The following is a 16037-nucleotide window of genomic DNA, read 5'->3' as shown; positions in this document are numbered from 1 at the left end:
GAGGTCTGGATTTGGAGTCACACTCAAAATTAAAGTGGAAAACCACACTACAGGCTGATTCAACTTTGATGTAATGTCCTTAAAACAAGTCAAAATGAGGCTCAGTAGTGTGTATGGCCTCCACGTGCCTGTATGACCTCCCTACAACGCCTGGGCATGCTCCTGATGAGGTGGCGGATGGTCTCCTGAGGGATCTCCTCCCAGACCTGGACTAAAGCATCCGCCAACTCCTGGACAGTCTGTGGATGGAGCGAGACATGATGTACCAGATGTGCTCAATTGGATTCAGGTCTGGGGAACGGGCGGGCCAGTCCATAGCATCAATGCCTTCCTCTTGCAGGAACTGCTGACACACTCCAGCCTCATGAGGTCTAGCATTGTCTTGCATTAGGAGGAACCCAGGGCTAACCGCACCAGCATATGGTCTCACAAGGGGTCTGAGGATCTCATCTCGGTCCCTAATGGCAGTCAGGCTACCTCTGGTGAGCACATGGAGGGCTGTGCGGCCCCCCAAAGAAATGCCACCCCCACCCCATGACTGACCCACCGCCAAACCGGTCATGCTGGAGGATGTTGCAGGCAGCAGAACGTTCTCCACGGCATCTCCAGACTGTCACATGCTCAGTGTGAACCTGATTTCATCTGTGAAGAGCACAGGGCGCCAGTGGCAAATTTGCCAATCTTGGTGTTCTCTGGCAAATGCCAAACGTCCTGCACGGTGTTGGGCAGTAAACACAACCCCCACCTGTGGACGTCGGGCCCTCATACCACCCTCATGGAGTCTGTTTCTGACAGACACATGCACATTTGTGGCCTGCTGGAGGTCATTTTGCAGGGCTCTGGCAGTGCTCCTCTTGCTCCTCCTTGCACAAAGGCGGAGGTAGCGGTCCTGCTGCTGGGTTGTTGCCCTCCTACGGCCTCCTCCACGTCTCCTGATGTACTGGCCTGTCTCCTGGTAGCGCCTCCATGCTCTGGACAGTACGCTGACAGACACAGCAAACCTTCTTGCCACTTCTCGCATTGATGTTCCATCCTGGATGAGCTGCACTACCTGAGCCACTTGTGTGGGTTGTAGACTCCGTCTCATGCTACCACTAGAGTGAAAGCACCGCCAGCATTCAAAAGTGACCAAAACATCAGCCAGGAAGCATAGGAACTGAGAAGTGGTCTGTGGTCACCACCTGCAGAACCACTCCTTTATTGGGGGTGTCTTGTTAATTGCCTATAATTTCCACCTGTCTATTCCATTTGCACAACAGCATGTGAAATGTATTGTCAATCAGTGTTGCTTCCTAAGTGGACAGTTTTATTTCACAGAAGTGTGATTGACTTGGAATTACATTGTGTTCCCTTTATTTTTTTGAGCAGTATATATATATATATATATATATATGGACTGTACTATATATGTGGACTCGAAGAAATTCCTTTGTTCTCTATAAAAATGTATTCTGTCTCTATACTGTGGCAATGAGGAGATCAATTCCTCCCGGAATTTCCGACCTCTTTGACCACAGCAGCCTAGTTGTAGGAGGCAGGGAGAGGGGGATGGTGCTTGCTGTACCCAAAGAGGGCAACGTCATGACAGGGTGTTGATAAAATCATGTTATTACTAAATAATTAAATAACTGGTTATAAGGAAATCACCCATGATCTCATTCTGATGGAAATTATATCATCACGGGAAATGGGAAAGATAACGTTATGACGGGAAAGATAACGTTATGACGGGAAAGATAACGTTATGACGGGAAAGATAACGTTATGACGGGAAAGATAACGTTATGACGGGAAAGATAACGTTATAAATCAAATGTATTTATATAGCCCTTCGTACATCAGCTGATATCTCAAAGTGCTGTACAGAAACCCAGCCTAAAACCCCAAACAGCAAGCAATGCAGGTGTAGAAGCACGGTGGCTAGGAAAAACTCCCTAGAAAGGCCAAAACCTAGGAAGAAACCTAGAGAGGAACCAGGCTATGTGGGGTGGCCAGTCCTCTTCTGGCTGTGCCGGGTGGAGATTATAACAGAACATGGCCAAGATGTTCAAATGTTCATAAATGACCAGCATGGTTGTATAATAATAAGGCAGAACAGTTGAAACTGGAGAAGCAGCACGGTCAGGTGGACTGGGGACAGCAAGGAGTCATCATGTCAGGTAGTCCTGGGGCATGGTCCTAGGGCTCAGGTCTGGAGCAGCAGCACGGCCAGGTGGACTGGGGACAGCAAGGAGTCATGTCAGGTAATCCTGGGGCATGGTCCTCCGAGAGAGAGAAAGAAAGAGAGAAGGAGAGAATTAGAGAACGCACACTTAGATTCACACAGGACACCGAATAGGACAGGAGAAGTACTCCAGATATAACAAACTGACCCCAGCCCCCCGACACAAACTACTGCAGCATAAATACTGGAGGCTGAGACAGGAGGGGTCAGGAGACACTGTGGACCCATCCGAGGACACCCCCGGACAGGGCCAAACAGGAAGGATATAACCCCACCCACTTTGCCAAAGCACAGCCCCCACACCACTAGAGGGATATTTCAACCACCAACTTACCATCCTGAGACAGGGCCGAGTATAGCCCACAAAGATCTCTATAATGGGAAAGATAACGTTATAATGGGAAAGATACCGTTATAATGGGATAGATAACGTCCGGAAATGGCGCAGCCCTGGCCTCAGTTATCTTTGTTTTCTTTATTCTTTTGGTTAGGCCAGGGTGTGACATGGGTGATGTATGGTTTTTGTCTCATCTACGGTGTTCGTACTGTCTAGGGGTTTTTGTAGATTTATGGGGTTGTGTTCATTCTAGGTGTTTATGTAAGTTTATGGTTGCCTGGATTTGTTCTCAATCAGAGGCAGGTGTTTATCGTTGTCTCTGATTGGGAACCATATTTAGGTAGCCATATTCTGTGGGTACTTTGGTGGGTGATTATTTCCTTTGTCAGTGTTTGTGCCACACGGGACTGTTTTGTTGCCAGTTCACTTGATTATTTTTGTATTTCTTATTAAAAACCATGGACACCGACCACGCTGCGTATTGGTCCGATCCTCGTTTCACCTCTTCAGAGGAAGAGGAGGAAATCTGCCATGACAATAATATAGATTTCTACATTTATTTTGCAATGCTCGCGTGTGGTGTGGTCAGCCTGTTAGAGAGTTGAGTTGATACTAGAAGGGGGAACTGGAAACACTAAGGCCTTGTATGAAGGTCAACTTCACAAAATGCATTGCCTTTTAGATAACTGGTTATTTATTGGCATGCTTTTTGTTTCTGTTCATTTTGGTTTTGAGAAGGTACCGCTGAATGTGTTGACCATGTCCCGCTGAATATGTTGACCATATACCGCTGAATGTGTTGACCATGTACCGCTGAATGTGTTGACCAAATACCGCTGAATGTGTTGACCATATACTGCTGAATATGTTGACAATGTACCGCTGAATGTGTTGACCATGTACCGCTGAATATGTTGACCATATACCGCTGAATGTGTTGACCATGTACCGCTGAATGTGTTGACCAAATACCGCTGAATGTGTTGACCATATACCGCTGAATGTGTTGACCATATACCGCTGAATGTGTTGACCATGTACCTCTGAATGTGTTGACCATATACCGCTGAATGTGTTGACCATATACCGCTGAATGTGTTGACCATGTACCGCTGAATGTGTTGACCATATACCGCTGAATGTGTTGACCATGTACCGCTGAATGTGTTGACCATATACCGCTGAATATGTTGACCATGTACCGCTGAATGTGTTGACCATATACCGCTGAATGTGTTGACCATGTACCTCTGAATGTGTTGACCATATACCGCTGAATATGTTGACCATATACCGCTGAATGTGTTGACCATGTACCTCTGAATGTGTTGACCATATACCGCTGAATGTGTTGACCATATACCGCTGAATGTGTTGACCATGTACCGCTGAATGTGTTGACCATGTACCTCTGAATGTGTTGACCATATACTGCTGTATGTGTTGACCATATACCGCTGTATGTGTTGACCATATACCGCTGAATATGTTGACCATGTACCGCTGAATGTGTTGACCATATACCGCTGAATGTGTTGACCATATACCGCTGAATGTGTTGACCATGTACCGCTGAATGTGTTGACCATATACCACTGTATGTGTTGACCATGTACCGCTGAATGTGTTGACCATATACCGCTGTATGTGTTGACCATGTACCGCTGAATGTGTTGACCATATACTGCTGTATGTGTTGACCATATACTGCTGAATGTGTTGACCATATACTGCTGAATGTGTTGACCATGTACCGCTGTATGTGTTGACCATATACCGCTGTATGTGTTGACCATATACCGCTGTATGTGTTGACCATGTACCGCTGAATGTGTTGACCATATACCGCTGTATGTGTTGACCATATACCGCTGAATGTGTTGACCATATACCGCTGAATGTGTTGACCATATACCGATGAATGTGTTGACCACATACCGCTGAATGTGTTGACCATATACTGCTGAATGTGTTGACCATATACCGCTGAATGTGTTGACCACATACCGCTGAATGTGTTGACCATATACTGCTGAATGTGTTGACCACATACTGCTGAATGTATCATGTGGTAATATAGACATGTCTGAATGATCAGCCTTCACGCCAAGATACTCACGAGACTATTTTGTATTTGGTGTTTTGTCATGTCTGATACGTCAAGAAGAACTGCAAAACCAATCGAGGTAGTAGCTGTATTTGGTGTTCACTCTCTACAAAAGCAGCCATATCATTAACATGGTTCATAAGTAACATGTTCTAAGGTGTCTTGCTGTTTCCTATCAGGGAGGAAGGAAGTGAAGGATAACAGCTGGCCCACTGCCAGCTCTGTATTTCAGGGCTGTTTATCAGAATAGGGAAGCGAAACCTTTCTACTGAAATACAGTTTAAACTCCCCATGCTCAGACTAAATGCAACAGGGAACACTTCTAATAAAGACCAGAGGGGATTATCCCACTGCTGCCACCAATGTAGCGACTGAGGGAAGGGGGAATAGCTGTAACAGGGCCTGTGGTGCGAGCACATTACCTGTGCTGAAATGTCCAGACACTGATAGATGCCATTTATATATATCACCAGCCCCCATTAATTTTATTGTATAACTTGTGTATAACTATATCATACACAACAATATTTCCATAATTCAGGGAAAAATATATTTTTCTAATCTGGGTAAATAAACCATGTCTCTTCCGTGTGTGACGCAAGCAGGTCTTGATAAAGCGTTTCCTCATTCTCTGTCAATGGGAAGTTCGTTTTGCGTGGCCCGGTACCTCAGAAACAGATTTAGTTTATTTTAGAACATTCCATTGGTCTATAAGTGAAATCTCCACTCACCCCGGGGCACCGGGCCAGCCAGTCCCTCCCCTGGTCCATCCCCCTGGTCAGGCCTCTACAGAAACCTCAGTCATTTCTAGTACATGCAATCTATAACTTTCACAACCACCGAAGCCCTCAGAAACGGAACAATTCTTCTAGTTTGGACACATCTGTTTCTTTCGGATTAAGTGACAAATCAAATGTCTTAATTTGACTCGTATAAGGAGCGGTTTCGGTTTGTATACATTTACGCATTCATAAGAACCAGAAACGACAACTTCCTTGAATATGTCAGCTAGTTTAGACCTGTGGAATATTCCACTGAGAGCGCTGAATATCAACGTGAGAAAAAGATTGGGACTGTTTTTAAATCCGAGAAACACTGTGGCATCAGACTGGATGTCTGTCGCAGAAAACATGGGTTTCTCTTATTTAGAGATCAAGAATTACGAGGACTGCCAGGACCCAACACGGAAGATTCTAGAGGACTGGCAAGCACGTTGTCCCGGAGCCAAAGTTGGAAAGTTAGTTTCAATTCTGGATAACGTGGACAGAAAGGACGTTGTGGAGGATCTCCGAGTTCTCATTGGTAAACCAACGGCTTTTTATTCCTAAATAATATGACATGTAATCATCTATAAAGGATGACTGAAACCTGTATGTGTGTGTGTTTGTTCTGAAATGTATTACAGCCATGTTATGCATTAATTACAAAATAACCTTTAGTTGAAGTGTCATGAATTATGATGCCGTAATATTGAAATAATTGCTGAGTAACTTGACCCGTGTGTGTGTATTTCTGGGTATGTCTGGGTGTATGCACGTCTCTGTGTGTATTTCTGGGTATGTCTGGGTGCATGCACGTCTGTGTGTGTGTGTATTTCTGGGTATGTCTGGGTGTATGCACGTCTCTGTGTGTATTTCTGGGTATGTCTGGGTGCATGCACGTCTCTGTGTGTGTATTTCTGGGTATGTCTGGGTGTATGCACGTCTCTGTGTGTGTATGTCTGGGTGCATGCACGTCTCTGTGTGTATTTCTGGGTATGTCTGGGTGCATGCACGTCTGTGTGTGTGTGTATTTCTGGGTATGTCTGGGTGTATGCACGTCTCTGTGTGTGTATGTCTGGGTGCATGCACGTCTCTGTGTGTGTATTTCTGGGTATGTCTGGGTGCATGCACGTCTGTGTGTGTGTGTGTGTATTTCTGGGTATGTCTGGGTGTATGCACGTCTCTGTGTGTGTATTTCTGGGTATGTCTGGGTGTATGCACGTCTCTGTGTGTGTATTTCTGGGTATGTCTGGGTGCATGCACGTCTGTGTGTGTGTGTATTTCTGGGTATGTCTGGGTGTATGCACGTCTCTGTGTGTGTATTTCTGGGTGTGTCTGGGTGCATGCACGTCTCTGTGTGTGTATTTCTGGGTATGTCTGGGTGCATGCACGTCTCTGTGTGTGTACAGAGGAGGACTGTAGGAGGTACATAGAGAGACAGAATGAGCCCCCAGTCCAGGTTCCTGAGGTGGACAGCTGTGTTCCCAGAACCCCGGAGAGACAAGGCATCACCCTGGAGGATGACCCAGAAGGTAATAATATAAATACGCCTGTAGTACATTACTATCCAATCATAAACACTATTGGTCTGTAGTACATTACTATCCAATCATAAACACTATTGGTCTGTAGTACATTACTATCCAATCATAAACACTATTGGTCTGTAGTACATTACTATCCAATCATAAACACTATTGGCCTGTAGTACATTACTATCCAATCATAAACACTATTGGTCTGTAGTACATTACTATCCAATCATAAACACTATTGGTCTGTAGTACATTACTATCCAATCATAAACACTATTGGTCTGTAGTACATTACTATCCAATCATAAACACTAGTGTTACACACTATTGGTCTGTAGTACATTACTATCCAATCATAAACACTATTGGCCTGTAGTACATTACTATCCAATCATAAACACTATTGGTCTGTAGTACATTACTATCCAATCATAAACACTATTGGTCTGTAGTACATTACTATCCAATCATAAACACTATTGGTCTGTAGTACATTACTATCCAATCATAAACACTATTGGCCTGTAGTACATTACTATCCAATCATAAACACTATTGGTCTGTAGTACATTACTATCCAATCATAAACACTATTGGTCTGTAGTACATTACTATCCAATCATAAACACTATTGGTCTGTAGTACATTACTATCCAATCATAAACACTATTGGTCTGTAGTACATTACTATCCAATCATAAACACTAGTGTTACACACTATTGGTCTGTAGTACATTACTATCCAATCATAAACACTATTGGTCTGTAGTACATTACTATCCAATCATAAACACTAGTGTTACACACTATTGGTCTGTAGTACATTACTATCCAATCATAAACACTATTGGTCTGTAGTACATTACTATCCAATCATAAACACTATTGGTCTGTAGTACATTACTATCCAATCATAAACACTATTGGTCTGTAGTACATTACTATCCAATCATAAACACTATTGGTCTGTAGTACATTACTATCCAATCATAAACACTAGTGTTACACACTATTGGTCTGTAGTTGAGATTACTTTATTTGTCAAATGTACACAAGGTCGAATCAAAATCGACTTCCACTTTATGCCAACCCCGTCTGAATGACAGATGTACTGTACAGAGGTTGGAGACACACTGGGTGCCCGTGTAGCGGTAGTTGTGTGGAGATTTAGTGCCTTGCTCAATGGCACGATGGCAGGCAATGGCATTTAGGATTTGATACCATCAATCCTATGGTTGTTAGCTCACTGCCCGACAGATTTTTCCTGTCAGACCCGGGGTTTGAACTGGCAATCCTCTGGTTGCTGGCCTTCCTCTTTTACTTCTAGGCTACCTGCCACTCCATACAACTAAATGATAAAAACACTAGTATCACATTCACTGGTCAGTAGCATGGTGACTATATCAACTCTGCTTATCACAACATGACTAAGTAGATAGACTATAGTCATATGGAATATTCTTCCCTGAACATGCAAACAGCCTTCTGTATACAATGGCGGCAGCTTGTCTCTGGCCATCATACACCAACGTTAATATTTATGACCGTTTTTTACCTCTCTCCTCTGTCTCCTGATGTTGAGTCACCTCTCTCCTCTGTCTCCTGATGTTGAGACCTCTCTCTACTCTCTCCCCTGGTATTGAGTCCTCTCTCTCCTCTCTCTCCTGATGTTGAGTCCTCTCTCTCCTCTCTCTCCTGATGTTGAGTCCTCTCTCTCCTCTCTCTCCTGATGTTGAGTCCTCTCTCTCCTCTCTCTCCTGATGTTGAGTCCTCTCTCTCCTCTCTCTCCTGATGTTGAGTCCTCTCTCTCCTCTCTCTCCTGATGTTGAGTCCTCTCTCTCCTCTCTCTCCTGATGTTGAGTCCTCTCTCTCCTCTGTCTCCTGATGTTGAGTCCTCTCTCTCCTCTCTCTCCTCTGTCTCCTGATGTTGAGCCCTCTCTCCTCTGTCTCCTGATGTTGAGCCCTCTCTCCTGATGTTGAGCCCTCTCTCTCTTCTCTCTCCTGTCTCCTGATATTGAGTCTCCTCTCTCTCTCCTGTCTCGTGATATTGAGTCAACCCTCTCTCTCCTCTCTCGCCTCTCTCTCTCCTCTCTCTCTCTCCTCTCTCTCCCCTCCTCTCTCTCCTCTCCTCTCTCTCTCCTCTCTCTCTCTCCTCTCTCTCTCCTCTCTCCTCTCTCTCCTCTCTCTCTCTCCTCTCTCTCCTCTCTCCTCTCTCCTCTCTCTCTCCTCTCTCCTCTCTCTCTCCTGTCTCCTCCTCTCTCTCTCCTCTCCTCTCTCTTCTCTCTCCCCTCTCTCTCCACTCTCTTTTCTCTCTCTCCTCTCTCTCCCCTCTCCTCTCTCTTCTCTCTCCCCTCTCTCTCCACTCCCCTCTCTCTCCACTCTCTTTTCTCTCTCTCCTCTCTCTCCCCTCTCTCTTCTCTCTCTTCTCTCTCCTCTCTCTTCTCTCTCTCCTCTTTCTCCTCTCTCTCCTGGCTCCTCTCTCTCTCCTCTCTCTCCTCTCTCCTCTCTCTCTCCTGTCTCCTCCTCCTCTCTCTCCTCTCTTCTCTCTCCCCTCCCCTCCCCTCTCCTCTCTCTCTCTCTCCTCTCTCCTCTTTCTCCTCTCTCTTCTCTCTCTTCTCTCTCTCCTCTCTCTTCTCTCCTCTCTCCTGTCTCGTGATATTGAGTCAACTCTTTCTCTCTCCTCTCTCTCTCCTCTCTCTCCTCTCTCCAGGGGGTATACCGGAGCTGTTTGATGCCTTCATCTGCTACTGTCAGAGTGACTTTGACTTTGTCCATGAGATGATCCAGCAGTTGGAGCAGACGGACCACAAGTTGAAGCTGTGTGTGTTTGACCGGGACGTCCTGCCTGGATCATGTGTCTGGACCATCACCAGCGAACTCATCGAGAAGAGGCAGGTTCAGGCCTCCTTTAGGCAACGCCAAAGTGGCGTCTTCGAGATCTACGGCCACTTATTGGCTGTGTTCTGTTTCTGTTTAATGGCTGATCCTTGTGTTTTCAGAATTTTATTAGCTCAAGAGACAGGTTTTGCTATGCAAGAGCATGTTACAGCTAAGAGAGTGGTGGTTATGGCTGGATAATACTGTATGTTGTTGATCTGTAGGTGGTTATGGCTGGATAATACTGTATGTTGTTGATCTGTAGGTGGTTATGGCTGGATAATACTGTATGTTGTTGATCTGTAGGTGGTTATGGCTGGATAATACTGTATGTTGTTGATCTGTAGGTGGTTATGGCTGGATAATACTGTATGTTGTTGATCTGTAGGTGGTTATGGCTGGATAATACTGTATGTTGTTGATCTGTAGGTGGTTATGGCTGGATAATACTGTATGTTGTTGATCTGTAGGTGGTTATGGCTGGATAATACTGTATGTTGTTGATCTGTAGGTGGTTATGGCTGGATAATACTGTATGTTGTTGATCTGTAGGTGGTTATGGCTGGATAATACTGTATGTTGTTGATCTGTAGGTGGTTATGGCTGGATAATACTGTATGTTGTTGATCTGTAGGTGGTTATGGCTGGATAATACTGTACGTTGTTGATCTGTAGGTGTAAAAGGATGGTGGTGGTGATATCTGATGAGTACCTGGACAGTGATGCCTGTGACTTCCAGACAAAGTTTGCCCTCAGTCTCTGTCCTGGTAAGTCTATCACTCAGTACATATTAATGTCATGGTAGGTTGTAGTGTCATATTAATGTCCTGGTAAGTCTATCACTCAGTAAAAAAAATGTAAACCTTTATTTAACTAGGCAAGTCAGTTAAGAACACATTCTTATTTTCAATGACGGCCTACCAGGGAACAGTGGGTTAACTGCCTTGTTCAAGGGCAGAATTTTACTTTGTCGGCGCGGTGATTTGAACTACCTTTTGGTTACTAGTCCAACACTCTAACCACTAGGCTACGCTGCCACCTCTACACTCTAACCACTAGGCTACGCTGCCACCTCTACACTCGAACCACTAGGCTACGCTGCCACCTCTACACTCTAACCACTAGGCTACGCTGCCACCTCTACACTCTAACCACTAGGCTACGCTGCCACCTCTACACTCGAACCACTAGGCTACGCTGCCACCTCTACACTCTAACCACTAGGCTACGCTGCCACCTCTACACTCTAACCACTAGGCTACCCTGCCACCTCTACACTCTAACAACTAGGCCACGCTGCCACCTCTACACTCTAACCACTAGGCTACGCTGCCACCTCTACACTCTAACCACTAGGCTACGCTGCCACCTCTACACTCTAACCACTAGGCTACGCTGCCACCTCTACACTCGAACCACTAGGCTACGCTGCCACCTCTACACTCTAACCACTAGGCTACGCTGCCACCTCTACACTCTAACCACTAGGCTACCCTGCCACCTCTACACTCTAACAACTAGGCCACGCTGCCACCTCTACACTCTAACCACTAGGCTACGCTGCCACCTCTACACTCTAACCACTAGGCTACGCTGCCACCTCTACACTCTAACCACTAGGCTACCCTGCCACCTCTACACTCTAACCACTAGGCTACGCTGCCACCTCTACACTCTAACCACTAGGCTACGCCGCCACCTCTACACTCTAACCACTAGGCTACGCTGCCACCTCTACACTCTAACCACTAGGCTACGCTGCCACCTCTACACTCTAACCACTAGGCTACGCTGCCGCCTCTACACTCTAACCACTAGGCTACGCTGCCACCTCTACACTCTAACCACTAGGCTACGCTGCCACCTCTACACTCTAACCACTAGGCTACCTGCCTCCTCTACACTCTAACCACTTGGCTACGCTGCCTCCTCTACACTCTAACCACTAGGCTACGCTGCCATCTCCACACTCTAACCACTAGGCTACGCTGCCACCTCTACACTCTAACCACTAGGCTACACTGCCACCTCTACACTCTAACCACTAGGCTACGCCGCCACCTCTACACTCTAACCACTAGGCTACGCTGCCTCCTCTACACTCTAACCACTAGGCTACGCTGCCATCTCCACACTCTAACCACTAGGCTACGCTGCCACCTCTACACTCTAACCACTAGGCTACGCTGCCACCTCCACACTCTAACCACTAGGCTACGCCGCCACCTCTACACTCTAACCACTAGGCTACGCCGCCACCTCTACACTCTAACCACTAGGCTACGCCGCCACCCCAACATGTTGTTGCTCTGTAGGTATTTTAATGTCATATTAATGTCATGGTAGGTTGTAGTCATATTAATGTCATGGTAGGTTGTAGTGTCATATTAATGTCATGGTAGGTTGTAGTCATATTAATGTCATGGTAGGTTGTAGTGTCATATTAATGTCATGGTAGGTTGTAGTGTCATATTAATGTCATGGTAGGTTGTAGTGTCATATTAATGTCATGGTAGGTTGTAGTCATATTAATGTCATGGTAGGTTGTAGTGTCATATTAATGTCATGGTAGGTTGTAGTGTCATATTAATGTCATGGTAGGTTGTAGTGTCATATTAATGTCATGGTAGGTTGTAGTGTCATATTAATGTCATGGTAGGTTGTAGTGTCATATTAATGTCATGGTAGGTTGTAGTGTCATATTAATGTCATGGTAGGTTGTAGTCATATTAATGTCATGGTAGGTTGTAGTGTCATATTAATGTCATGGTAGGTTGTAGTGTCATATTAATGTCATGGTAGGTTGTAGTGTCATATTAACTGCAGCTATCTCCTCCCTGAAACCTTCCCAGGTGCCCGGAGCAAGCGACTGATCCCTGTGAAGTATAGGTCTATGAAAAAACCTTTCCCCAGTATCCTGAGGTTCCTGACGGTGTGTGACTACACACGACCCTGTACACAGTCCTGGTTCTGGGTCCGGCTGGCCAAGGCCCTCTCCCTGCCCTGAATGGATCGTACAGACTTACAGCAACCAATCAGCACAAGGGGCCTGCCCCTCTCCAGCGGGAACAGGAAGAGTACATGTCAGCTCGGTGGTACTGTTACTTTACTGGGGACCGTTGATCGCCACAGTTTAGTTGACATATTTTACATTGATTCATATTTTATATTGATTCATATTTTATATTGATTCATTTCTTAGTTAGAACAGTTTGTGTATTGTACAGTTTGTGTATTGTAGCAGTTTTCTGAACCCACAGATGGAGTTGCTGAGGTACAATCCACCTTTTGTCCTCATCACTCAGAGCCTGATGGCTCCTTCACTCATTACTGATATATTGATTTGGGTTTAATATGAGATTTCATTCCATCGAAAATGTTTTCTATGTTTTTAATATGATATTTTATTCTGAGCCCCATCGCTCATATGGACCAAATATCAACCTGAATGAATAAATGCTGGGGTTTTTTTATATTCCATTTTTTCACCTGTTAAGAATATTGTATAGATCAGATGTCTGCATGGTTGGTAACACATTTTACAATTATTTAGCTGTTTGTTTATCTGATGGGCCGGCTCTTTAGTTTCCACATCCTCCTTCCTCCTGTCATGGCGGCCATGTTGTCTCCTCAGATGAGAGATATCAGCATGTGACTTCCTCCTGTCATGGCGGCCATGTTGTCTCCTCAGATGAGAGATATCAGCATGTGACTTCCTCCTGTCATGGCGGCCATGTTGTCTCCTCAGATGAGAGATATCAGCCTGTGACTTCCTCCTGTCATGACGGCCATGTTGTCTCCTCAGATGAGAGATATCAGCATGTGACTTCCTCCTGTCATGGCGGCCATGTTGTCTCCTCAGATGAGAGATATCAGCCTGTGACTTTCTCCTGTCATGACGGCCATGTCTCCTCAGATGAGAGATATCAGCCTGTGTCTTCCTCCTGTGTTGACACCCTGTTTCAGTACAGAGCAGAGAGACTGACACCTGGCACATTCACCACACTTTATACAGCTGTATAAATCCATCAATACCAAAATCTACCAAAACTGTAAAAAAAAAAAAAAGAAATGGGAGAAGAACAGAAAGTGATAAGGGACTTTGTCAGTGATGTAGCTGGCCATTTCCAAATGGACTCGTAGTGGGTTACTCATGCGCCCTTCTCTGGTAACTACTGGATGTATATTTTGTGTTTCTTCATTTCATCTGCACTGTTTTTCTATTAAAAGACATCTTTATTAAGCTTCCTAATGTCTACCAGCGTACTTCCTATATGACATGACAATTACTTTCAGTAGGGCCTGGTCCGGCAGTACCACAGTAGGGCCTGGTCCGGCAGTACCACAGGAGGGCCTGATCCAGCAGTACCACAGTAGTGCCTGGTCCAGCAGTACCACAGTAGTGCCTGATCCAGCAGTACCACAGTAGTGCCTGGTCCAGCAGTACCACAGTAGTGCCTGGTCCAGCAGTACCACAGTAGTGCCTGATCCAGCAGTACCACAGTAGGGCCTGGTCCAGCAGTACCACAGTAGGGCCTGGTCCAGCAGTACCACAGTAGGGCCTGATCCAGCAGTACCACAGTAGGGCCTGGTCCGGCAGTACCACAGGAGGGCCTGGTCCGGCAGTACCACAGGAGGGCCTGATCCAGCAGTACCACAGTAGGGCCTGGTCCGGCAGTACCACAGGAGGGCCTGGTCCGGCAGTACCACAGGAGGGCCTGGTCCGGCAGTACCACAGGAGGGCCTGGTCCGGCAGTACCACAGGAGGGCCTGATCCAGCAGTACCACAGGAGGGCCTGATCCAGCAGTACCACAGTAGGGCCTGGTCCAGCAGTACCACAGTAGGGTTGAGGAGTACACCACCTCAGACATCGGCTTCATCAATAAGTGTATCGACGACATCATGCCCACAGTGATTGTACGTACATATCCCAACCAGAAGCCATGGATTACAGGCAAAAAAACGCATTGAGCTAAAGGCTGGAGTTGCCGCTTTCAAGGAGCAGGAGACTAATTCGGACGCTTATAAGAAATACCGCTACGCCCTCAGATGAACCATCAAACAAGCAAAGCGTCAATACAGGATTAAGATTGAAGCCTACTACACCAGCTCTGACGCTCGTCGGATGTGGCAGGGCTTGAAAACTATTACAGACTACAAAGGGAAACCCAGATGTGATCTGCCCAGTGACATGAGCCTACCAGACGAGTTAAATGCCTTTTATGCTCGCTTCGAGGCAAGCAACACTGAAGCATGCAGAAGAGCACCAGCTGTTCTGGATGACTGTGTGATAATGTTCTCGGTAGCTGATGTGAATAAAACCTTTAAACAGGTCAACATTCACAAAGCCGCGGGGCCAGACGGATTACCAGGACGTGTACTCAAAGCATGCGCAGACCAACTGTCAATTGTCTTCACTGACATTTTCAACCTCTCCCTGACCGAGTCTGTAATACCTACATGTTTCAAGCAGACCACCATAGTCCCTGTGCCCAGGGAAGCGAAGGTAACCTGCCTAAATCATTACCGCCCAGTGGCACTCACGTCAGTAGCCATTAAATGCTTTGAAAGGCTGGTCATGGCTCACATCAACAGCATCCTTCCGGACCCTAGACCCACTCCAATTTGCATACCGCCCCAACAGATCCACAGATGACGCAATCTCAATCGCACTCCACACTGCCCTTTCTCACCTGGATAAAAGGAGCACCTATGTAAGACTGCTGTTCTCTGACTACAGCTCAGCATTCAACACCATAGTGCCCATGAAGCTCATCACAAAGCTAATGACTCTGGGACTAAACACCTCCCTCTGCAACTGCATCCTGGACATCCTGACGGGCCGCCCCCCAGGTGGTAAGAGTAGGCAACAACACATCTGCCACGCTGATCCTTAACACTGGGGCCCCTCAGGGGTGTACTTAGTCCCCTCCTGTATTCCCTGTTCACCCACGACTGCGTGGCCAAACACAACTCCAAAACCGTCATTAGGTTTGCTGACGACACAACAGTGGCAGGCCTGATGACCAAAACGATGAGACGGCCTATAGGGAGGAGGTCAGAGTACTGGCAATGTGGTGCCAGGACAACAACCTCTCTCTCAACGATGAGACGGCCTATAGGGAGGAGGTCAGAGTACTGGCAATGTGGTGCCAGGACAACAACCTCTCTCTCAACGATGAGACAGCCTATAGG

The 16037-nt window shown here is 46.2% G+C and overlaps 1 protein-coding gene and 1 long non-coding RNA gene across 2 annotated transcripts; both read left to right on the top strand.

The window, feature by feature from the left end:
* The first annotated feature begins 5070 nt into the window (after positions 1–5070).
* Positions 5071–14089, top strand: myd88 (MYD88 innate immune signal transduction adaptor). The gene is made up of 5 exons (XM_031836464.1): positions 5071–5970; positions 6839–6961; positions 9675–9855; positions 10517–10608; positions 12694–14089. The coding sequence occupies exons 1-5, from the start codon at positions 5670–5672 to the stop codon at positions 12846–12848; spliced, it is 852 nt and encodes a 283-aa protein (XP_031692324.1). The 5' UTR covers positions 5071–5669; the 3' UTR covers positions 12849–14089.
* LOC116376363 (uncharacterized) lies at positions 9974–10489 on the top strand. The gene is made up of 2 exons (XR_004211776.1): positions 9974–10024; positions 10066–10489. It is a non-coding gene; the product is annotated as an uncharacterized LOC116376363 (long non-coding RNA).
* Positions 14090–16037: the final 1948 nt, after the last annotated feature.

The sequence above is a fragment of the Oncorhynchus kisutch genome, linkage group LG11, assembly GCF_002021735.2.
Source record: "Oncorhynchus kisutch isolate 150728-3 linkage group LG11, Okis_V2, whole genome shotgun sequence".
NCBI lineage: Eukaryota > Metazoa > Chordata > Actinopteri > Salmoniformes > Salmonidae > Oncorhynchus > Oncorhynchus kisutch.
Note: the sequence above shows the minus strand (reverse complement) of the source record. Positions and strands in the feature narration are given on the sequence as shown.